General features: G+C 40.0%; 1 protein-coding gene across 1 annotated transcript; it reads left to right on the top strand.

Annotated features, from left to right (window-relative positions):
- Nucleotides 1–100: 100 nt before the first annotated feature.
- Nucleotides 101–23,413, top strand: smc3 (structural maintenance of chromosomes 3). The gene is made up of 29 exons (XM_037101686.1): nt 101–295; nt 1,023–1,098; nt 1,296–1,334; nt 1,432–1,499; nt 1,801–1,872; nt 2,479–2,558; nt 2,659–2,737; nt 2,978–3,095; nt 3,398–3,573; nt 3,873–3,953; nt 4,444–4,608; nt 6,108–6,229; nt 6,511–6,724; nt 7,300–7,403; nt 8,565–8,664; nt 10,048–10,208; nt 10,568–10,709; nt 11,044–11,194; nt 11,664–11,816; nt 13,565–13,716; nt 13,813–13,971; nt 15,106–15,213; nt 15,518–15,626; nt 17,356–17,603; nt 19,924–20,136; nt 20,704–20,895; nt 21,048–21,225; nt 21,575–21,681; nt 22,140–23,413. Exons 1-29 carry the CDS (start codon nt 281–283, stop codon nt 22,209–22,211), a joined length of 3,654 nt encoding a protein of 1,217 aa, XP_036957581.1. The 5' UTR covers nt 101–280; the 3' UTR covers nt 22,212–23,413.
- Nucleotides 23,414–25,880: the final 2,467 nt, after the last annotated feature.

Genomic DNA, 25,880 nt, shown 5'->3' with positions numbered 1-25,880 from the left:
TGACGGATTCGGTCTAAATAATTTCACTATTGCATATAATCTAGTATACATTTATTACTACAACCCTGTTTTCACACAATGGTATTGTCCATTTTATCCCGCCCCCGCCGCCATTTTCCATGTTATTCTCTGTTGCCACACAGGGTTTCACCAAATTTGAATGCATTTATTTCGAATATTTTGTTGAGTTTGGGTTATTAAACACCCGGCTTCTCCAATTTAGTGGAGGAGGGGAGCATATCTCCAAATTCAGCCAAGGAGACAGCCTGCTTAGACAGCCATGTACATCAAACAGGTAAGCTAACGGCATCAGACTTGTGCTTGTTGCAGGCTATCACTGGCCTATCGATAATAAGGCTATGTTAACATTGTCATATAGAGTGATTGTCACCGGAATAACGAGGTCTCGCACACAGTCTAACGTTAATATGTTTGCATTGCTAAGAAAAATCGCACCAAAGACGGCAACAAGTTTAAGAGCCGGCTTGCTAAAGCTAGCTAAGGCTACATTGATCAATCTTGAATTGGACAGCCCGTTCTCCTTCTCGGGATGCTAAGCTAACGCTAACGTGCAAGGCTAACGTTCTGTTAGCGGATTTGTCTCGTTTCTATTAATGTTGCACAGTACCACTTAACACAGAATTTCATTACATGTAAATATGAGCGTTGATAGTATTGTGGTAGGTTAAACTATTTATTTCTTTGTCAATAAGTATGCAAAGCGTTTACGTCCTGAATGAAAAGTAGCCCGTACAGGAGCCGACAGTAACGTAAAGGCCCCGGTGGAAGTCGTACACCGCGTATGATCTATGTGATGCTGCGCTTGGCACACAAGTTGTAACATTACAGCTCAGTCGACTTTGCATACGAGGGCACAGGTTGTTATAAAGCTGCATTTAGGAAACGCTCCTGTCTATTAGCTTCACATAATCACGTCTTGGTACAGTACATTTAACGCAAACCTCAATATGAGGATGTTGAATGACCTTTTTACTTACGGTGGTCTCTGGGTTCTTGTGCAGGTCATCATCCAGGGGTTCCGAAGTTACAGGGACCAAACGGTGGTAGACCCTTTCAGTCCAAAGCACAATGTCATTGGTGTGTATGTGCTTGACTTCAACTGTCCACTCATGTTTTTTTGTGTGATATATTTATATTGAAATTATATCTGGGTGTACTTTGAATGCACCTATACAAGCTCTCAGCCAATATTGGTACTCTAAAGACTTGTCTCATGGAGGTGGCTGTGGACATACCTTACCATGTCCTCATTCTGTGTTTCTTTTCTGTTACAGTTGGAAGAAATGGGTCAGGAAAAAGTAACTTTTTCTATGGTAAGATGGCCTCAAATGATTATACAACACAGCTGTCAGACAATTTTCCCTCAGTGTTTTTGTTCTCTAAAACTGTGTCTCCTCTCTGTTTTCTTAGCCATCCAGTTTGTGCTCAGTGATGAGTTCAGTCACCTGCGACCTGAACAGCGCCTGGCCCTGCTCCATGTAAGTAAAGGGCAAATGTCAGACCCACTACAGATCCCAGTGACTGCAAATGAAGTGCCCCCCAGACGCAGTGAATGTGTTCTAATTCCTTGTCAGACATGCTTACGCTGACAAAAACTTTCATAACTTCCTCATATTATGTAAGGGATTACGAAAGTCCTTACATGATTAGTTGCATTTCTGTTAAAATTATGAGTTTGTTTGTATAGAAGTTTGAGATAAAAATAAAAGGCAAGCACTATTCATATGTGAAAACATTTATTTTTTGTATTGAACATGTATTTTCTCCCTGTCACTGTAGGAGGGAACTGGTCCTCGTGTCATTTCAGCTTTTGTGGAGATTATATTTGACAACTCTGACAACCGGCTGCCGGTAGGAATGGCAAACAGTTCATATTAATCTCTTTACTCTTTCTGCACACACACTGATTTATTCTTTCTGACCTTAAGAAAAGTCTTGTCAATTAGTATTTGACAAATACTCTGTTGCTCTGATTTGTAAAGCACCAAAGCTAGAGTGTACTGGTATATTGCATGCCAGCTAGCTTGGCCAATTTAAGCCTAAATGTATATATTGTTACGGTGAATTTAATTCCCCTATTGGTCAGCAGTTGCACTGGTGCTTTAGTGAGCAACTCTTGTGCTAAATCAGCATAACAGTTGTAACATTTAACTTCCAGATGACCAACCGAATTTATAAAAAGTTTGAGAATGGAACAGATTTTACACATGTAGTTGTACGACACTTAAGAAACTTATAAGACTCGTATATAATACAACCTATGCATGTGGCAAAGAACCAGATGTGCCACCACCTTTTGAAATTTTGTCTTTACTGTCTTACAATCCTTATATTAAAGTATTGCTTTTACCTGGATGTAAAACTGTAATCATGCAGCCATGTAATAGTGTGACATAACCTGTTGCTGTTGTGTGCGTGATTCTCCTCTTGACCAGCAATAAATTTCTTTCCCTCTAGATCGACAAAGAGGAAGTCTCCCTTCGCCGTGTCATTGGTGCAAAGAAGGACCAGTACTTCTTAGACAAGAAGATGGTGACGTAAGTATTGCTGTGGGCCAACTGTCCATGTAATCAAAGGAAATAACAGCTCTGTGAATCAGTGTAATCACTTCTTTGATTGCGTCTGTGATCGTTGCAGTAAGAATGATGTCATGAACCTCCTGGAGAGTGCCGGCTTCTCTCGCAGTAACCCCTACTACATTGTCAAGCAGGGAAAGGTGAGAACGGAGTAGATGCCAACCTCACACGTTTAGCACATTATAGTTTGTTTGTCATAGGTTAGTATGTCACTGCAGCATTTGACAGGGCTCCAAAAAGAGTGTTAACTGTTCCTTACTTTTTCTGTCTTGTTACCAACATGACAAGAAATCATTTATGCATGACTTTTTAAACAGAATGTCAGTACTACATTGAGCAGCAGGGTATTCAATCTCACGTTATGTCAATATTTCATGCAGATCAACCAAATGGCCACAGCACCGGACTCCCAGCGTCTGAAGCTGCTGAGAGAGGTGGCAGGGACACGTGTGTATGATGAGCGCAAGGAGGAGAGTATTTCTCTCATGAAAGAGACCGGTAAACACTCTTTAATGTCATTGTTTCACAAACTGCCAAGAATTATTATTGCTGATTCTATACCCTTTGTTCACATTTAAAGGGATTGAGTCACAGAGTGACAGCCACTTGGTTACACTTAAAGGTTTTATGAAAAGGTTCATGGTCATTTGTGTGTTACAATTACACAATTTAAAATCAGTATTTAAATAGCATTCACCATTAAATTATAATTTTAGTCAAAAAGGCCAGTTCCAGAATATGAGGTGTGCAGTTAGTGGCGTACATTTTTAAAAAGCAACGTGTGTGTGTGTGTTTCTCAGAGGGGAAGCGAGAGAAGATCAACGAGCTGTTGAAGTACATTGAGGAGCGTCTGCACACCCTGGAGGATGAGAAGGAGGAACTGGCTCAGTACCAGAAGTGGGACAAGATGAGAAGAGCCTTGGAGTACACCATCTACAACCAGGAGCTGAATGAAACCCGCGCCAAACTGGACGAGGTTTGTGTTTTTTGTTTGGGTGAGAGAGTTGGAAATTACCCAACATTACCCATTATTCGTTCATGTCTTACACATGCAAATATAATACAGAATATTAATCAGAGTTTGGCTGAGACTAGTTGAACAGGTATGCAGTCATTCAAAGGTCAGTTGGTTAAAAAAAGTGATCCTTGTTCAAATATAAATCAATGCAAGAATTCACTTGTCATTGTATCCTGCTGACCCTAAATGTTAAATGCTCCCTCCTCTGTTGTGTTAAGCATCAAAATCAAAACAATTGTATTTTTTTTATTTTTCAGCTGTCGTCCAAGAGAGAGACTTGTGGGGACAAATCCAGACAGCTGCGAGATGCTCAGCAAGATGCCCGAGACAAAGTAGAGGTAAAGAAATCCAACTTGCAGAACATATAGAGCAATTTCAATTGTTAAGAGTTTTTACGATGTGGAAGATTTATAGTATGGATCAATTTATTCATCACAGAACCAGTTTGTGGATTACAGTGTCACTACAGGATGTGGCTGTAAAGAGAGATTATAAATGATGTTACTGAATTTAAATCCAGCCATTATCAAGGCTGCAAAACCTAAAAAATTAGAACCAGTGTTCATTTTGGCCTCTGGTTGTAAGCAGACAGTCTGATTTTAACTGTTCATATACTTGATGAGAGTGCATTGCAATTAAAACAAATTAATACATCATTTATTTAACATACTGTAAGAGGGCTAATGTATCCAAATTTGCAGACAGAATGCAGCCTTGGTAAATGAATACAGAGTTGATTAATCACTGAAGAGTAAGTCAGTTGTTGTTTTACACTCTGTTGAATTGAATCTCACAGCTTTTTTCATAATTTTGGCTCCTTTTCTGTAGGAGACAGAGCGTGTGGTGCGAGAGCTGAAGTCAAAGATCTCAGCCATGAAGGAGGAGAGGGAGCAACTATCGGCGGAGCGCCAGGAGCAGATCAAGCAGAGGACCAAGCTCGAGCTGAAGGCCAAGGACCTGCAGGACGAGCTGGCAGGCAACAGCGAACAGAGGGTACGGAAGCCTCCCATCTGCGTCACTCTGCACACGTGATGCTGCACCAGCAACAAATCCCCCTCCCCCTTCCCCTGCAACGGTAGTGTCTGTAGAGACGGATGGCCATGTTTTTATAATTTAAACCACTCTGCTCGCCCATGTTAGCAGTTGGAAAGTGCGGCACTTGTGAACAGGTTTGTTATTTGCCCTCAAAGTTCAGTTGAACTATTGGATTAAGAATTGGGGAACAGGTTTTGAAAGCTTACCAGCAAATGTTCTGTGTTTTGATATCCGTGCATACTGCACAACTTCTATGCAGATACCAATATATATGTGATAGGCCAGTAATGTTGATTGGTTGATTAACTTAATCACTTAATCAACTAATCAAGAAAGACTGATCTATATATAATAGTCTGTGTTAAATTTAAGTTCCCTCTGAAAAGGAGTTGGCCTATTGTACAGACAGTTTTTAGTGCTAAATCTTTCAGTGGGACATTTGCTTAGATGAATTGACAAACAGCAGAATAGCAGAGGAAGCACCAGCCTGTGCATCAAACTCTTTTCCATCAGCTCCACTATACATCATTTCTGGCACCAGGTTGTGTACAGAGCTGGCATGGATCGCTCTCCGTATGGCCTTGTGTTCAGTGTGTGTTTGTGTGCACGTGTGAATATAAGGACGATAATCATGCAGAACGGCTTTATTGGCTCAGTCTGTGTGTGAACCGTGATGGGTCCCAGGCCGCTTGCTGGCTTGTTGGTTGGATGAAGCCCACCTGGCGATGGCTGGCACAGCATCCGCCAAAAGTTATTGGAGCAAAATGAAAAGCAAGGGAAGTAGAACTGCGTCAATAGTTTCTGATGGTTCTCATTTGCAGTGGCATTGACATGACAGCGAAAGTGGAGGAAGACCTATGGGGTGACATCTTGCCATCACCACCCACATCAAAAAATATGTCAAAACCAGCAGGCTACTGTTGTTTATCTATCTATCTATCTATATCTATATCTATATATCTATATATCTATATCTATATATCTATATCTATATATCTATATCTATATATCTATATCTATATATCTATATATCTATATATATCTATATATATCTATATATCTATATATATCTTGTGACGGCCCCAGGCACGAGCCGGTCGTAACAATCTATATCTATATATATCGCCATCCATCATCACGTTGGCAAAAAGGCAGGAGTTACTTTATGATTATAATATGAAAATGGCATCTGAGTAACACAGGATACGATTTGTGGAGCTGTTGGTATTCTTGTTTTGGCATTTTCACCAATTGTGTAAACACTTAGACTTATCTTAACTGTTGGACCATTATGATGTGGCAGGAGCAGATATAGATATTAGATATGTGGGAAAGATATGAAAATAAATGTTTGTACTTTTTTTTTAAAGCATCCCTCTGCCGTCTTCCTCTCACACAGCAGACCATTCAGGTGTCTCTTCTTTGTTTGGTAAAGTGGTATGCTCTTGCTCTTCCAGAAACGCCTGCTGAAGGAGCGACAGAAACTGCTGGAGAAAATCGAGGAAAAGCAAAAAGAGCTGCAGGAGACTGAACCCAAATTCAACATGGTGAAGGAAAAAGAGGAGCGGGGCATATCGAGGTAGGGATGACTCATTCTCAGCTACAGTCCCTTGAGCAGCCTGTGACTAGGTATAGCTTGATGAGTCAGTCATCACGCTTTAAATACATTTTAATGGGGAGAGATCAGGAGGTCGATGCACATGATATATTTGTGGCTTCTCCTGTAAAGTAAAAGGGCACATGCATAGAGTAATTGAAATGTAAATATGCACGCATCCACATGTACAGTTAGCAGTACAGTGGCTTCCTGTGTGAACTTGTAGAATTTGTAACACTTTCCATGGATACACTTTATTCAAGACTGGCCCAGGCTACACAGGAGAGGACAGATCTGTATGCCAAGCAGGGCCGTGGCAGCCAGTTCACCTCCAAGGAGGAGAGGGACAAGTGGATCAAGAAGGAGCTGAAGTCTTTGGACCAGGCCATCAATGATAAAAAGAGGCAGATTGCAGCCATTCACAAAGACCTGGAGGACACAGAGACCAACAAGGAGAAGAACCTCGAGCAGTACAATGTAAGACCGCCCGAAACTGTTACAGTACCACTCCACTTCTCTGTGAAGATGATGTGGTCCTCAATCTGTTTTTTCAGAATCAATTTTAGAGGGAGATGCAGCTGAAGAAGTTATCACTTTTTGTAGCTAAGGTGAAATTAATCCAAATGCCTCTCTTACTATTATTAGGACAGTGTGTACTAATCATTTCGGTGAAAGGAATTTCAGACATGGCGATAACACATTCAGTTATTTTCCTAAAGTGTATCAGGTTCCTTATGTTACAGAATGTTCCTTATTCGGAATGCAATATTTTCTGATTAAGATATTTAGGATACGCTGATGTTATTGTCACTCTGGTAAGTTTTCCAAAGGGAGTATGGCTACTTTTTAAGAATGTAGGTTGAATTTCTTCTCTATTAGCCATGTAAACTGCTTTATAAGAATATAACTATTGGGTGTATTTTAAAGGGACTGCTGGATGCCACTGTTTGATATATTTCTCATTTAATTCCTTTAAAAGCTTTCTGCAGATTAAATCTAACCTCTTGCCTCTTGACTGTGTATCAGATTTACTTTCATGTTGTCTCTTTTAGAAACTCGATCAAGATCTAAATGAGGTCAAGAACCGTGTTGAAGAACTGGACAAAAAGTATTATGAAGTGAAGAACAAGAAAGATGAGCTGCAGAGCGAAAGAAAGTAAGAACCTTCCCTATCCCTCTAACCTTCTCTTTGATCTCACATCTTGGACTTTCAACCTTGGCTCGTGCTCATGCTTCTTGTTTGTTTTGTATAGCATCAGTTGAGTTCACATTCATCCTTACATGAGTCATGCCTGCCTTTTGGATTAAGATTTAATGTTGAATTGTTTACCCCTTCTTTAAGCCAACATGCCAACCTTTAGTTACTTACCAGAGTATTGTCCTCTGTGAATATCACTGGGCCTTCTCTGTCCCCTCAAACAACGAGCTTTATTTATATAACAGAGAGGATGATGCATCGTGTCTCTGCTGCCAGACACCTTTTTGGGTTTTAAAGGTCTTACAGTGTGGATGAATTGTGTTGCGGCTTTGTGGTGAAAACTAAGTCAAGACAGATGCTTGTCTGCCTCTTGAAACACAACAGAGCATTTCCATTCAAGTCTTGCCGCAATTGAGGCAACGGACTCAAGGCAAAAGATGTTTTTTTTTTTTTTAATTTAAGTGATCTTTACAAAAAAATTAATTACACTGAATTCAATAACGGATACTCATTTCCATCACTAAAGGAAACAGATGTCATCAATATTTTGCATCTGATATTGACTCTATCGTGCACCTTCCATTTCATTGTGATTCATTGTGGAGGTGAAGTGGGTGAAAAAGGCAGTATAATAGCAGCTTTGAGAGAAGGAGCACAACATGCTGATGCCACAGCTGCAAGCTGTTAGCAGTGCATGAGCTTAAAATATGAATAAAACAAAACAAAACTATTACCTTAATGAATAGAATATGGGCAGTGTTTTGGAAGCTTTATCATTTTCACTATTGAAATTTGATTTATGCAATTCTGTTTTACTTGAGAATAATAACAAATGGACAAAAATGATTTGAAATAATGTGAAATTTATTAAAAGTTATTTACTCAATGCTGCACATATATATAGAATCTGCAGTTAAGGACACATTTGCTGTGTTTCTACTTATTTATATGAAGAGAAGTACCTCTCAAACATAAAATCAGTTAGTATTTATTGATATATTATTTACTTTTAAAAAGATTGTCATGATTTGTTTGTCTGTGAGTATCATGGCTGCAGTTTGGTTCTGTTCTTTCTGGTGACATAAGTGTAACAGTGTGTGATTATCTGTGTCTGTCCAGCTACCTGTGGCGTGAGGAGAACGCAGAGCAGCAGGCACTGGCAGCCAAACGAGAGGACCTGGAGAAGAAACAGCAGCTCCTTCGAGCCGCCACCGGCAAGGTTCGTGTCACTGTACATGGCTGCGTAATTATTGACTTGCATAACGCAGCTGCAGGATATCTGATGCTATTGTCTGGACATACACACAGACACCTCATCTCAGGATGACACTTGCAAGCCTGAGATAGACTTGCCACATGTCTATCAAACCTTTACACATGTGCTTACTTGCTGAGCTGTATGCTGAGAGAGGAAATGGGCAAGTGAAGATAAATCAAACCAGAGTGAAAAAGTGTCTCCCCTGAAAGAGCCCACCTGAACACTGCGAAGGACTCACTTTGTGACTCAGCCAGTTGTCAGGATAGGTATATCAAATAGAACCATTCATCTGCCTCTCCACTGGCACCGTATCATAGCTAGCTAAATTTACATATGACTCACTCCTCTCTGCCCCATGCAATAACTGCCAGCTCTTCTGGGCAGATACATCAATCAAATATCACTTCTGAATAATGTCTGCTCAGATGAAAGGAGGCTGTTAGTGGCTTCATGGACAAATATCCTGCATTTATTTTTCTTTCATTGGTCCCGGCTGACTCATCTTGTCTCCAGCCTTTGTTGAATGCGATCTGGCCTCTCACAGTACAGGCACGACGTTGCAAAACACAACTTTGTCATACTGTGCCTCACAGTATTAGCTACATTGTATTTGTCGGTAATACAAAAATGTATTACAAATTCAAGGGTTCATCTGTTAAAACAACTTGTGTGGTATTAAAACACCAGTGTATAGGATTTATGGCAATTTATCAGGTAATGGAACATAATATTTATGAAAATGTTTTGACTTGTTTTTAATGTCCTGAAACTAAGAATTGTGTATTCATAACCTTAGAATGAGCCTTTTGGGGTTTTTTTTTACAGAGGGAGCAGGTCCTCTTCCATAGAGTCTGCATGTTGCACTAAGATATTTCTGCAGTAGCCCAAAGAGGACAAACCAAACACTGGCTCTAGAGATTTTCAATTCTTTCAATTTTGCAGCAGCCAATGAATGGTAGAATGAGAGGAGGGAGGCCGTAATCTGCACAGCACAGCTAGACGCCAATAAATCGTACACACTGCACCTTTTAATTGTAACACTTTTAAGTTCTTCGACATCTGCAACTCAAGTGCTTTTTCCCCTTAGGACAGGAGATGGACACACGCAAATAGCTGGGGTTGGAGAGAAAAAGAATGCTGAAAGACTTGCTGGTTATGTTTTTGAATTTGATGATCAAAACAGAAAACTTATTTTGATCAGTTTTCAATTTAGGATCAAAATCGCAACAACCCTAATTAGTATGGAAAATATGTTCCAATGTTGAGTGTCATTTACCAATTGTAGGATCAAATATAATCTTTTAATCAAGGTGAGAATCATTCTTGTCTCTTGTGGCCCTCCAGGCTATCCTGAATGGCATTGACAGCATCAACAAAGTCCTTGAGCATTTTCGTCGGAAGGGCATCAACCAGCATGTTATCAATGGTTACCACGGCATCGTCATGAATAACTTTGAGTGTGAGCCTGCCTTTTACACTTGCGTTGAGGTGACTGCTGGTACCAGGTGAGGGCAACTTTTTGTATTTTCACTGTTAGCTCTTTGTGTTGTTTTCCTTTAAAATCACATGTTTGTGATGGGTATTACAGTTTTGCAATAAAACACACAAGGTCTGATTTTAAAATTAACAGTGATTCCACTTACTGCATGCTGATACAAATGTGTCCTGTGTATTTAATCAGCAGGGTGTTTTCTTTGCAATTCGAGTGATCAGAGTGTAGTAATGTGTTGTGTTAAGTTGTTTCAGATATGCATATATTTGTCTTTTTTACATCAACACTTCCAAACCATCTCCTCTATTAAGTTTATTGTTCATTTTCTTTGATGTTCCTTTGTGTCTGTCTGCCTGCTCTTATATTTTCTAGACTGTTCTACCACATAGTGGAGACAGACGAAGTCAGCACCAAAATACTAATGGAGTTCAACAAAATGAACCTGCCGGGAGAAGTCACATTCCTGCCCCTAACCAAGCTGGACGTCAGGGACACTGCCTACCCAGAGACCAACGTAAGGAACATACATAGATTGCATCTGAAACCTTGAATGTAGTCAATTTAGACCTCAAACAAAAATGAGTATATTTAACTATGAAACAACTAAAGTTAGCCAAAACTTTGACCATGCAGGATTCTCTGCTAATCAGCACCTGAATATTTTAAGAGACCCATGTTGGCAGTCAAGCACAGAGTGAACCTCAATTATTTATTCAAGGCTACTGTTGATTTTCGCATTTGAAACATCCTTTCCACCAATACCCATCCCACGATAGAGAGATTTTGTCTGATGATGTGTGTAGTATACTGTATGCCAATTTGTTCATAACAATATTTTTCCCCTTAAGGATGCTATCCCCATGATCAGCAAGCTGCGCTACAGCACCAACTTTGACAAGGCCTTCAAGCACGTGTTTGGAAAGACCCTGATTTGCCGCAGCATGGAAGTTTCCACCCAGCTGGCCAGAGCTTTCACCATGGATTGTATAACTCTGGAGGGTAAGCTGACCTGTGACACACAGCACAGTATACCACTACGACAAGAAAATAAAAGTTTTACACGGCTTGGTATCTTTCTACCTGGTGATGTAGCTGCTTACTCTGGGCCCTCAAGTGTATCCAATATTGACATTATAATCAGTATTTGTGCTATCTTGCTGATGAATTGATCTGCTAGAAGAAGTGCAGAAATAGGCATCGGAACAACTATTATCTCTATAATTATTTGAATTCTGCCCGAAAGATGTTCCCAGTTAAACTGACCTTTAGTGGATGTGAAGAGGTTTAGTAGTGTCGGCACACTAATTCAGGATCCTTGCCTTGATTTTGGAACACTGAACCTTGTGCATCCTTGTTCAGTTTTTATGTAGCATTAAATGACATATTTAGGACTAAATGTCATTGTACTTCCAGTGTTGTAGATGCTCTTTATCTCTTCTATGCAGTACATTGTGTTGTGACCTCCTAGGTGACCAGGTGAGCCACCGCGGAGCTCTGACAGGAGGCTACTACGATACCAGAAAGTCTCGTCTGGAGCTGCAGAAAGACATGAGAAAGGCTGAAGAGGAGCTGGGTGAGCTGGAAGCCAAGCTCAATGAGAACCTGCGCAGGAACATTGAACATATCCTTTCTATTAAAACATTTATCTAAAGGTCTTACTCACTCTCTTTCTGTCGGCTGACTGGCTGAGTTTAGAATCAATTTACTCAAAAGTGAGTTGTGCAGTTTCTTTAAATGCTTCACCAAATGACCACTTTATCACTGAAAAAGATTTTTTCCTCCCTTTTGAGGCATATTGATGTGTGATATGTGTTGAGTCACCAAACAGTTATTATGTCAGTGTTCATCTCATGGGGTGTGCAGGAAGTACATGTAATTAGAGGAAATGTTTCTAGATTTATTATTCACCTTTAATGTCACCGAACAGAAATCTGTTCCTCATCTTTTTGTCGCAGTTGACGAAAATTGTTTTATTTTTTTAAGATGGAATTAGATTTTTCTGAAATGTTAAATAAGTTTCATTGCAAACTATTTTCCACACATTTTTTACAAGTATTTTAAGGATGGTTGGCTTCATAAGGCAAGCGACTGTATCTGGATTATACTGAAATAAAACAGCAGATGAGGTATGTGTGGGCACTCTTGATACTGGAATTTTGCACCCAGCCCTGGACAAATGGAGGCGGAGACACTGTCACCTAAAGTGTTTTTAAAAAAACAAAAATATCTATAAAGAAGACATCATCATTTCCTGTGTGTAAAGACATATTTTAATTCAAATACCACAAAATAGCGTAAAGGAGCCGCTCAATTGGAACCCAAATTCAAAGATGTAACACTCCTGAGTGCAGCTGCTACTCAATAACAGAGTACTGTCAATAGGCTAAGCCTGTATTTTAATTTAAATCCATCTAGGTTATGTAGCCACCTCAGCCAGCAGCAGGCTGGCCTCTGAGAGGGTCTAAGCAGCTCAAGAAGGATTAGAGTATATTAGGTCATATTGGCCAGAGCCATGACTCACTGCTGGACAGCCCATGAAGGCAAAACAGGCGGATCAAAAAGGATTTGTGTCTGCGAGTACGTTATGTATGTTCATGAATGTGGTCACTTCCGCTCAGGTATGATTATCTGTGTGTTTGCACACCTGTGTGAGCGTGGGTAGCGTCTCACTCAGAGCCCAGTGCTGTGTATGCAGCTTAATGTGTGCACCTGGCCATTACGTACATGTGTGAGTAGGCAGGGGAAACGGATGACTGAGCCGATGACACGGCCCTTGTCCTTCACTTCTGCAGCAGTGAGTCAGAGAACAGATCAATCATTTAAGGACAGTTGTGATCCTGATATCAGCTGTTCCATTCATTAAGAAGATTACCATTAACCATCTATTTTCTTCATCTGCTTGTGGCAACAGGCAAGGCTGTCCTCTGACTTTCAGTGGCCCCTTTTAAATCAGCAGATTGATTGACTTCAGTGTTTTTATTGAGTCCAACAAAACCTCAAAGGCCCAGTTGAGTGTTGTAGTCGTGGAACATCAATAACTCTGTCTATTAAATTAGCCTAATGATGAGTATGCACAGCCCTCCTCTATCCTCTGCCTTGGTATAAGTGATGATACAGTCTTCCCTTTCAGACCCAATGAGTTGTACTAAAAAGCCTGCGAGCAGTCCTCTGACCTTTTTTATTTGCTAATGAGAGCAGACACTAAGAAAACAGTCTGTTCTTTTGTTCATTTGTGTATAACTCTTTATCGTCAAACTCTTAAGCAGTAGAAGTAAGAAGTACAGTGTGCAGTTTCAGCAGTCTGAGTCTTGCCTGAGGTTAAAATCGTTCATAAACATTTGTTTATACTTCCTTAATGGCTGCCTCCACGCATCAACAATGAAATCGACCAACTGATGAACCAGATGCAGCAGATCGAGACACAACAGAGGAAATTTAAGGCCTCCAGAGACAGCATTCTGTCAGAGATGAAGATGCTGAAAGAGAAGAGGCAGCAGTCAGAGAAGACGTTCATGCCCAAGGTGCTCATCTTATGACCAGAGTTCAGCTTGTTACCTGCTCACAATCTATCTGTGCAGTCCACTCATGTCTGGCTCTTTCTCCTTCTTCCACTACAGCAACGCAGTCTCCAAAGTCTGGAGGCCAGCCTGCACGCCATGGAGTCCACTAGGGAGTCACTGAAGGCCGAGCTGGGAACAGATCTGCTCTCGCAGCTCAGCCTGGAGGACCAGAGGCGCGTCGATGACCTCAACGATGAGATTCGTCAACTCCAGCAGGTCAGCAAGAAGACGAAACAGCCATCTATGATCTGTCAGTTTTTTCTTTGCATGTGGCATAGATCGTCACAGAGCTACTTTTCTCTTTATGTTTAGGTTCAAAATGAACTGAATCAAAATCTGTCGAGAATCTTGTTATCACTAAATTAAGTCATAAATGTGTGTTTTTCTTTTGGATCTCGACTTGATTTTTCTTCTTTTGAGTTGGGGTTAAAAAATATAGATTTTATAGATGTAATTAATTACCCAGATATGGAAACGTATATAAGAATAATATATATTAGAATGTTATTACATCTCAGTAATGTGAACAACAGTAAACAATAACAATAAACAACAATAAACTGCATTATTTGATTTTAAATCAGCCACAGTGTAAGACATCAATTTAAAGGGTGTATCTGTCTTTTTTGTTTATTCCCTCTTAGAATATCACGACAAGCTAAAAATAGTGCATGTGTATACATCCCTTTGGTTTTTATATCTAGTTCTATGCGGTTGCCTACACGTTGTTGTTTCTTTGTCTCACATCCCTCATTGCATCCTGCTAGTGTATTCAACAGACCTGAGTGAGGTAAGAGCAGCAGCTGTGAGTGGGATGTTCCTGTGATCCAGTGTTGCCTCCTCTTTCTCTTACACTGCCAGCTGCTCTCAGCCCTCACCTCAGTGAACTCTCAGCCATTCCTGCTGTTGTTGCGCAGAAACTCCGCCTTCGCAACATGGAGCCTTTCATGTATGGTTCTCCAGTGTTGGCGGTTGTCAAATTATATCACTTGCAACATAACACTTGGTCAGAAGATGTTGTTAATTTGGTGTTTGCCTGTGTGAATTCAGACACAGGGGTGTTTGTTCCAAATTCAGGGGAAAGACTGTACGGCGACAGATGTAGCGGATATTAATCAGAGGCTGTTTATACACAATTTTTAGCACCAGTTTTATTTAGTTCACATTTCAAGCACTCTGGTGGCATCATTCTGTGCAGCAGATTTATGCCATCTGATGCATAGAACAAAAGAAAACTTTTTTTTTTATAAACTTTTAGATTGGGGATGTACTAATGTCTTTCATTATCTGCACCTGATAAAGACCTGACAGGAGCAACTGTTTGTGTTTTTATGTGTTGACCACCCACAGGACAACAGGCAGTTGTTGAATGAGAGAATTAAGCTGGAGGGCATCATGACCAGAGTGGAAACATATCTCAATGAGAACTTACGGAAGCGTCTCGACCAAGTGGAACAGGTACACCTGTCTTAAGTCTCATGATCATTACAGCTCTGCATACAGATTGTTCTATGAAATGTAGCATTGATGTGTTACTGTTACTTTGTCTTTTATTTTACTCTTACAGTAAATTATGCATTTTTTTTTTTTGCATAGGCAGTAAGTTCAGAGATTTTAGCATTTGCTGCTATTAGATGATTGAGTCTCAGTGGTGCTTTTTTTTGCGTTCGTTGCTTTCATTCATTTAAGTCAGAGGAAGGGTTTTTGAATGCCCATGACCCTCTTTTCATTTTCTGATGTGGCCTAATTTTCATTGACACAGGAGCTGAATGAGCTGCGAGAGACTGAGGGAGGCACAGTACTGACAGCTACAACATCTGAACTGGATGGCATCAACAAACGTGTCAAAGACACTTTGGCTCGATCAGAAGGTACCCATTATACTAAAGACACAACACTGGGACAGTGGTGGCAGCATAATGAGTGAAGCCAACTTGTAGAAGGAGAAGCGTTCAAATGCACCAAAGCTGGAAAGTGCTTTAAAAAAAAATCCCCACTTTCCATTCAGAACCTTTCAAAAAAACATAGACCCCAGTTTTTCCACAGAGCTGATCAGAAAACACCATTGTTGGTTGTTAAAGCTCTCCTGTGAAACGATATACCCCGAATGAAAGATCTAAAGAAAGCATTGCAAGTGTTTTATAAAGACGAATTGCTGCTGCCACTGCAAAAAAAAGTCATATTTTTCTAGGTTTAATATCACGGACGAATGGCAAATTTAAGTTGCACACAGTGAAAGCACTACACCCTATGTTATCTTGAAATTGATAATTATTGTCATTACTGCTATTTGTATCATTTCTACAAGTCACCATTCAAGTTGAGTGACTGAAATCCTCGTCATCCTATTCAAAGGCTCCAACAGACGACTCATCGAACCAGGGTGAAGTTAGTCTTAGGTTGGATATTCGGCGGATATTCACTTGGGCCCAGTTGCAACTTTACTGAGGTTCGCCCAGTGTGAGCAGCAGGAGGCCGGTTAGCTCACCTCCCAGAGCCTCGTGCTGAATCACTGGAAACTGATTTAGGGACCGTCATTAAATTACTTAGCATAAATATATTGATATAAAATAATTAGTTTTTTCAATATCTTCCATGTTATGTGGCCCAGTGACTCCAAACCAGCAGCAAATTGTATTAGTAAACTGGATGAACGAGACACACTGTTTTTTTATTTTACTTAAGTGAATCCTCTATTTTCTATGAATATTAATATGCAGAAGTTATGATTTTTTTTCTCCATAGCTTCCATGTCATGTGGCCCACTGAATTCTGAAACAGATTCTGTTTCCATAAATTATACATGATAATAAAGAAGTAGTAACATATTTTAAAGCAGCAATGTCAACTTCTACACTATTTTGGCTCATGTCTTAGATTCTGATTCTGAAATTCTGAAAATGAATTTCTTTTTTCTTTTTTTTTAATCTCACCAGTAGTCACCATTTAAAAGGTTATTTTTTTTCAAAATGTTCTTGCTGCTATCAAAAATCTTCATTCATTTATCATTTAGCCATAACTGTGCTATCTGTGTTAAGAAACTGCACACAATCCCGTTAGTACCACCAGCAGATGGTGAGAACTGCTGTGATGTGTTTGACTCACATTTAGGACTATATGTTGCTCCAGTCAGACTGGCCACACAGTTTTATAAATGTTCTAGTGGTGCTGTGACTCAGACAAGGATACAGTTGTCAGAAAGCACTTGTTCCTGAATAGAATTAATTATCATGGACTCTTATGTAATAACTGCCAATAGCTTATTAAGACATATTCACAGCATGAGCCTTTTCTTAAATAGGAATTATATTCAGTCCTTTGTTCTAAACTCTTTGCATGTCAATTTGCCATTTATGATTACGTGAACGATCTGGTTTTCTTTAGTCTTTCTCCCACCAAAAGGCGGGTGGGGGGTGGGGGGTAGTAACCTCCACATTAGTTGGTTGTTGATGAAGGCTTAAGACAAAACTTGTACCTAATAGGCATTTATAATGTCGGAGACAAGTTGCCTCTTACATGTATACAAAAATGTATCATCTGAAATGAAAACTGTGACTTTTACTGCACCACTCTTACCGCCTCCTGAATCCTCTTTCCCAGATCTGGATTCTATGATTGACAAGACAGAGGGAGAAATCAAGGACCACATAAAGAGCATGGAGCGCTGGAAGAACATTGAGAAGGAGCAAAATGATGCCATCAACCACGACACCAAGGAGCTGGAGAAGATGACCAACAGGCAGGGCATGCTGCTCAAGAAGAAGGAAGAGTGCATGAAGAAGATCAGAGAGCTGGGCTCGCTGCCTCAGGAGGCCTTTGAGAAGTACCAGACCCTCACACTCAAACAGGTATACACACACACACACACAAACATGAATGATGGTTTCTTGCTTACATGTTTAATTAAGGCAACATCATCACAATCATTCAGAGATGAAGAGTGGCTTTATATATTATAATTTAAGGTTACATTTTTTAAAGTCTATGTTCCAACAACAGCCAGCTACCTGTTTGAAAATTGTGTCAGGATGCACTTGCTGGTATCAATCCTCCTGTTTATACTTGCTGTTAAGAATTTGCTTGCTCATGTGCTTCCAATGGGAGTGATGGGGGAGAAAAGTCATCCTTCTGTGCAGTGTGAGTCAGACAAATTAAGTGGATATCTTCCTAACTTGCAATCTTTCCCCCTGCTAGGGGAACAAGCTGTAAATGCAACACTGACCTATAATCACACATATTTAAGGTAAAGGATAAAGATGTTATGCTGAATATGATGGCAAAACAGTTACCTATTTACACATTCAGCCAACACAGAGTAACATTAGCATCCATTTTAGGGTTGTGCTTCTGCCTATCGGAAGCATCTAGGTCCAGTATCCATTTGTGACACTTTGTGCTCTGATGTATTCTTCCCTGAAATCCTGAGGGAAATATCTGGCTCTTTAAGTAGAAAACATTGTCTTTATGAGAGCTTGCTTTTTTTTCCCCTCTCTCTTTGAAAACAGCTGTTGACTGTGGCTGGAAATTTTTATTGAGAAGAGCAATGAGACTCAAACTATGAGTACATTTCCTTGCTTTGAAACCAAAAATGATGCACTGAAAGATGTTCAAAGCCTCTGTCTAGCTGAGAGAACTGCAGAGAGGTGATAATTCTCTGTTGGATTGTCACTACAAGGTTGAACATTACACATAATCATTTGAGCAATTGTTGATATAAAGAAAATTATTGCAGCTTTGAGCCTCTTGAGTTGCCAGAACTTTCTTAAGCCAGCCCCGGCTTCCACTTTGTAGTCACAACATTGTAGTCCCTAAAACTGTTGTTGTTGTTGTTGTTGTTGTTGCAGCAACATTGACAGTACATAAGAGCAACAACAATAGCATCTATGTAGGTAAATTGAAGGTCAGTTTTTCTGTGCATCCCATCTTACTACCTTAGTGTGCACATACATACACACACACCAATAGACCCAGGTCTGATAAGGAATAAGGCCTTAGGCCATCACATCCCACCCACTCACCAGTGACTCAGACACTAGTTAGTGTTCTGCCTCTGATTTTTTGTTTTTAGCCAACTGCCTCTGGGAGCAGACAGAGTTTAGTGGACCTAGTTGCATCTTTCGTAATGTGTGTGAGTATGTCTGTGTGTGCGTGTCATCTCCCCTCCTCTACAGTGCTGAAAATAACCTCACGCTTTCTCATAAACACTCCACATAGTTAATCTTTCTCCACGGGACACTGCTCGCGGATAAGATGGTGCCATTGATTGCAGAAGTGGATGAGGGGGCCAAGTAATAATGGCACTTGCTCATGTTCCCTCTGCCATTAGTGATTCAGACGGATGAATTTATAGTTTGAGAGTTTGGAGAGTGCATGTCACTTTTGAGCCAGGCTAAGCTGGTTCTTAATTAATCAGGTCACGTCCTCTTCAGATATGAATAGAGTCTGGCAAAGCACTTTTAGATTCTTGTTCTGAAATGAATAATGGATCTGGACTCATGCCCCTTGTTTCAGTCAACAAGTGGTACCATTACACATTAGTGGGATACAGTTAACTTTTTTAGCAGATGATACTGATACACAGGTTTATTGGTGGATATGGTGCAATATATGCACATTGGTGTGCATATATTTGTTAAAGAATCTCTACACTGATTAGTTTGTGTAATAATATTAAGAAAAAAAATTCTAACTCAAACAGATTTCACCTTCTTGAATGTTTTCCTTTGTTCTTGAATATCTCCGGGTTGAGGGCAAAACAAGACATCTGAGGACATGAGCCTGGGCTTTGGGAAACAAATCGATATTTGTCACCGTTTTCTGAAATTTTATAGAACAATTGATAGAATAACAACAAAGAAATCAACAGTGAGGAAAAAACAGGTCCAGTTAATGATGATAATTTTTGTACTGTATTTTTTAACCTCTGCCAGGAACAATTCAGAGGAGCAAGTCAAGAGAAAGTTCTGGAATATGAGAAAACATTTTACTAATCTGGATAAGAATGATATACATAATAATCAATCATTATTAAGATACTCAAAACCCACATTGTAGGCAAGACTCACAAGAGAAAACAAGAGTGTTTAGAGAAATATTTTTAAAGATACTGGCTGACTGCCAGCCTGACTTCCACCGAATGATAATTTAATCTTTTTTCCTCCCAAACAGTTGTTCCGAAAACTGGAGCAGTGCAACACAGAGCTGAAGAAATACAGTCATGTCAACAAGAAAGCTCTGGACCAGTTTGTCAACTTCTCTGAGCAGAAGGAAAAGCTGATCAAGCGTCAGGACGAGTTGGACCGTGGCTACAAATCTATCATGGAGCTCATGAACGTCCTGGAGCTGCGCAAGTACGAGGCCATCCAGCTCACCTTCAAACAGGTATGTGGCATGTCACACCTTGTTCAGAAATGGTTACATACATCTATTATGAAGTAGAACGGCATTGATGCCAAGGACTGTAATAAGGTGCTGCTCACTGGTAGTAGACTGGAAAGTAGTAAAAGTGTTGCACACTCTGGCTCCATATGTTTTTTTTCCTTTAAAATCCTGTGACATTTCGATGTCTATGCACCAATCTGTCACAACGTCATTTATTAGAAACAACCCTGCTACTTCACTGCAATGTCTGTAGTACCCCTGTGTGCAACTTGGGAGATTTTCTTTTAACAGCAGAAGTAGCCATTATTCACAAAGTGTGACTTGTGTAACTTCAAATCGGTTTTGATATCTGGAAGGAACAAATGGTATTGGCACATCTCTAGTTCAAACTCTATGCAACAATAAAGCAGTTTAAATGATTGCGGCAACATTTTAGTGTTATATAAGATGCATTTTTTTTCACCCAGCAATCAGTAATATTTAGCTGCACATTGTCTCACATTTACATACATTTTTCTAAAGTGACTTAATTTAATGCTTCTTCCGGCCATATTTTCTCCCACTCAGGTGTCAAAGAACTTCAGTGAAGTTTTCCAAAAGCTGGTGCCAGGTGGTAAAGCTACACTGGTGATGAAGAAGGGTGATGCTGAAGGCAGCCAGTCTCAGGATGAGGGCGAGAGCGGCGCAGACAGTGAGAGGGGCTCCGGTTCACAGAGCAGCGTTCCTTCAGTTGATCAGTTCACTGGAGTCGGCATCAGGGTGAGGGTTTTCTTCCATCATTCATTTTCTGCATTTTAACACTTTGACACTTTCCCTTCTTTTGTTGCTGATGAATGTAGTTCCTAGCACAACATTTTAAAAAGGTGTTTCTGCCTCTGGTCCAATCACACCACCTCTCCTGTGTTTTGTAGGTGTCGTTCACAGGGAAGCAAGGTGAGATGAGAGAGATGCAGCAGCTGTCTGGAGGTCAGAAGTCTCTGGTGGCTCTGGCCCTGATATTTGCCATCCAGAAATGCGACCCCGCTCCCTTCTACCTGTTTGATGAGATCGACCAGGCCCTCGATGCCCAGCACAGGAAGGCCGTCTCAGGTAATGTGCTTGTTAAAATACATACAGAAAAGGAATCTCCTTGAGTAACAAGAACAATGAGAGGCTTCTGTACAGTTTTATACAATCTGTGCCTCAGAATAACAGCAAATACTTTATGATCATTTCAGTTTTGTTGTCATTGTCAGATTTCTGTGAAATATATGGCTGCAGCTTACAGTGGAGTTGTAATGGATGCTATTTTGTATTTAAAAAATTGTTTTCATTGATGATGACAGCAAATCATGGTTCATTTGTTTATGAGAAATTAACGATTTCTACTTTGATCTTTGATTGCTAACAAATGTAAGAATGTCATGATCACAATCTTTATACTGCATGTCTATTTTAGACATGATCGTCGAGCTGGCAGGCCACGCCCAGTTCATCACCACCACCTTCAGGCCTGAGCTGCTCGAGTCTGCTGACAAGTTCTACGGTGTCAAATTCAGAAACAAGGTGAGTCTCCTGCTGCAGGGCATGGTTTGTCCACGAGGATTCATTCAAGTTGAAGATTATCTGAAGAAGTTGTATCACAGACGGGGGAGGGGGTCTAAGCAGTGCCAAAATGATTCTCATCAACTTTGTTTTAATTTTACAAATCATCAAGTTTAACAAAGGTCAACAGTAAATGTGCAGCATTTGCAATTATAAAATGTAATAGTGAAATTGTGAACAATATTACATTTATCGTGAGTAACAGCCACAGTTTTCAAGGCTAACTGTTGGTTGGTGTTTCCATTGTTGACTCCTTCACAGTTTCTCCCTGTAAACCAGGTTCTGCTGAGCTGCCTTAGTGAAAATAAAAATATTTCCTCTTGAGTTGTTGAGGTTTCATAACATAAATGATTTACTGATTAGTCAGAGCAGCAGAAATGGAGGCATTGATTGGTCATTAATTCTGTGTATGTGTTTAGGTGAGTCACATCGATGTGATCACAGCGGAGCAGGCCAAAGACTTTGTGGAGGATGACACCACCCATGGTTAACAGTCTTCGGCTCTCCATCATCAACTCCGCCTCCCTCTCCTCCTCCTCTATAGTGCACTGCGTAGCTCGAAGCCTTCCACCGTCGGGCCCAAAGACAGAAATATCTCACTCTATCTATCCACCAGCCTGTTTTTAGCCCCTCTGTTGAAGATAAACAATGCAGCACATCTATGCTTCACAGACCATTTCTGAAATTGTTAATTGTTGCTTTGACAACGCTCAGCTCAGAACTACTGGTATTTACTGTTCACTTTTGACATCATTTCAGGCTGGTAAAACTACAAATTAGAGAATCCAAAAGTGGTTGTGTTGAAACTCTGCCAGCAGGGGACATTAAATGTCAAATTTTCCTTCTCTGCCCGACAGATGACAGAAGTGTTCTTTTTATATTTTGTCTGAAGAGGTCCTGAAGAGAGCACTTGTTACCTTTTTTGTGTTACTGTGTTGAGTTTTATAACAATCAGTTTGAGGGGAGTTTTGGCAATTTGTCATTTTAAAGTGCCAGAGAGGCTCTTGAAGGTAACAAGCTTTCAGAACCTTTTCAGACAGCAGATCCTCTTGTGTACAGTTGAGACAGTTTTGATATGACTTAGATGAAAATTGTTGAAATTATACTTAAAAGCTCAGTGGAGATAGGAGGCTCTTAAGCTGATCCAGAGTTTTGTTTCTGTTGCCCCCTTGAAAAAAAGAGTTTTTTTTGTTCACTCTTGTTTCTGTAATGTGTATACTCTTTGTACTCATGAAACAATGCTAACTTGTATCTGTCATAACCAGCCTCGTGGCTTAAAATGTTCAAAGGTTGTGGTTCCTTTTTATGGTTGTTTCTGTATGGCGTAATTTCCTGTTTTTAGGTCATTTAAATATATATGAAGGGTTTAATTCCAAAGCATCAGATATCCAGATACAGAAATCAACCCCACTCCATGAGTTTGATCAGTCAATAATTTCAAAAAGAAGTGATTCAGCAGTGAATAAACTAAATCTATTTGGGTCCTGAGGTGACTCATAATTTTAATAAGAAGACAAATTTAGCTTTTTCTAGAATGAAACGTTTGTTTTGAATTCCTCACTGGAAATGTTGTTTGGGATTAAACTCCTCATATGTTGTACCTAGTTTCAAATCTGCTTTTTAAATGTTTTGGTTCCTTTTTATGTAACTAGAAAACTTACAAAAATAATAAAAGGTTTAAAAATAAGCTGTATGACACTGTCAGTGTTACATCTTTCTTGATTAGACCACTAGGTGGTGCTGCTCCACTGACACCTGACATCCTCGCATGCAAGAACTGTATTGAAACAGAAAAGGGCTGTCTTGAGGTGGAAATATGCACTTTTCAAGAGGGTTTTAGTGAAACCTGAATGGATTAGGTTTAAATTAAGCTTCTCAACATTTTCTCCTAATTACAGCAAATTATGAGAGTATGAAGCCACATTTACAGCACAGTAACTATGAAAATCAAGTGTCACCAAAACAAAACAATGATTTCTCAACAAAGAAGTGCTGAATTTATGTATTCTAACATTATTTCACACATTTTGTTAGAAAGTTATACTTTTGGACAACTCAGTGATTCCAGTCACATACAGTTTGTTGTCACATGTCATGAATGTATTCTGTCATGTTTTTGTTTTTTTTTTTTATCATTTCTGTTGCCTATTTATTATACCATGTAAACCTGTGTTCAATCCCTCAGTTTAAATGCCGACTCCTTACCGTATTCACATAATCCCTCTTGAAATACACAAGGTCAGTAACTGTCTAGCTGCTGGCATGAAGGTCAGAGTCTGGCTCATTACACAGCCCTTACACTCACGATATATTTTGCTGTTGATATCAATGAGCCTGATGAACTGCAGTGTGCCAGGGGAGATCGCACATGTCACGGCTGTCATTCTACTGTAACATCACCTTGCACTGGCAGCGAATCTGAAAGGTCTTGACCTCCTGAGACGGATTGGTGGACTCCTGTTGTAATACCGCAGACCTCCAGAGCATCTGGGTCCGGTGCGTTCGCCAGGGCTCATTACGTCAAGCTTCGGAAACAGAGTGCCCACAACTGGATTTTCATTGTACTCCTCTTTATTACACCAGTGTTATTGTCCATTAAAGCCAAAATACGTTCCTGTCCGGCTGTTGAAGAGACAAGAATGAAGCAGAGCAATCAGATATTTCCTGAACCTACTTAATCTTGGTAACCACTGCTTCACATCACGCTGTCTGTGATGTGCTGCTCTCCCACAGCTTCCTCCACAACTCATTCACACTTCTGATGTGAAAAATAGAAATAGCCCCCTATGTCACTGCCTCCTCCTCTCATTTTCTTTACCATACACATTATTCTGGTATATAGGGAACATGTATTTACATTTTTACACTCCAGGGTGTGAGAAACACTATTTCACATGTTTTTTCCATTGTCTGATTGTCAGGTGTCTATTCCATAATGGCAATCATTCAGGAGGTGAGTTTATTTGTATCAGACCTTTCAACAACAAGGTAATTTAGAGTTTGTGTGTTTTTTTCCTTAAGATATGAAACCGAAACACAAAGACACAGAGGAAGTTCAAAGATGAGTATTTAAGCTTAAAAATGATCAGAATAAAGAGATGAGCTGTGAACAAGGAGACTCACATGTTGTTGTCTGTTCCACATAATGATCTCAATCCAAGACACTTTCCAACTCAAAGAGATTTTTAGATATAAGCTATGGACAGAAAAGTTACTGACTGATTCTATTTTTTATGATGAGATCTATACATACAGTGGAGTTGTGGTTATATCAGAGGTGTGTTGGGAATGTAATGATCTGAAGCCTTTTTAGACGTTTGAATTAATTAGAGTGAGTATTAGTGTTCACTTTTTTCACCCACCCAGAAAAACCTCAAAAACTACCAACATAAAGACTCGATGTGTGATAATGCTCCACATTATATAGAGTATATATCTCCGTACAACAGTAAGTGACATTTGACTTCATTTGTCTGTTTGCACCTTACATGTGTTCCTATGCCCTGCACATCATACCCGTATCATCTGCAGCTGATGTTTTTCTAACCTAGCAGCCATCTGGCCAAAAACAATGCCAGTGACCCTGGTGCGACACTGACAGCTCACCTCATCCCTCACCTCATCCCGCGGCTGCCAACAGGGAGCAGATTCGTTGCTCTGGCTTCCAGATATTAACAATCCTGCACGCTATATTTCACCAAGCCGGCTGACAGATGATGAGGATCAAGGGGAGCCACGCTTCACATCGCCACTGCCATAGTCTCCAAACTCTCTGCGTAACAATGTCCCTGATCCATTTAGGTCAAACTGCCTCCTCTCCTTTCTCCTGAATGTTAAATGCTTACATAATGTGAAGACATGTTTAGTGGAACACAGCACCAGTTGAGTACAAATTTCCAAAAGTCTGGTGGATGCTGTTTTTTAAAAGGAGGAATGCATTTTCCTCTAAATCTGTAGTGTAATTATGAATTATAATTTGCACCATCTGTAATATATCCCAAAATTCGTCAACCAATGCTTGAAATCTGTCAATTTAAGTTCAGTTCAACCTTTGTTTTTTTCTTCTCTTCTCTTCTTTTCTTTTCTCTTCTCTTCTCTTCTCTTCTCTTCTCTTCTCTTCTCTTCTCTTCTCTTCTCTTCTCTTCTCTTCTCTTCTATGT

Source organism: Acanthopagrus latus, chromosome 1, assembly GCF_904848185.1.
Source record: "Acanthopagrus latus isolate v.2019 chromosome 1, fAcaLat1.1, whole genome shotgun sequence".
NCBI classification, from domain to species: Eukaryota; Metazoa; Chordata; class Actinopteri; order Spariformes; family Sparidae; genus Acanthopagrus; species Acanthopagrus latus.
This window is presented reverse-complemented; position numbering and strand designations above follow the sequence as displayed.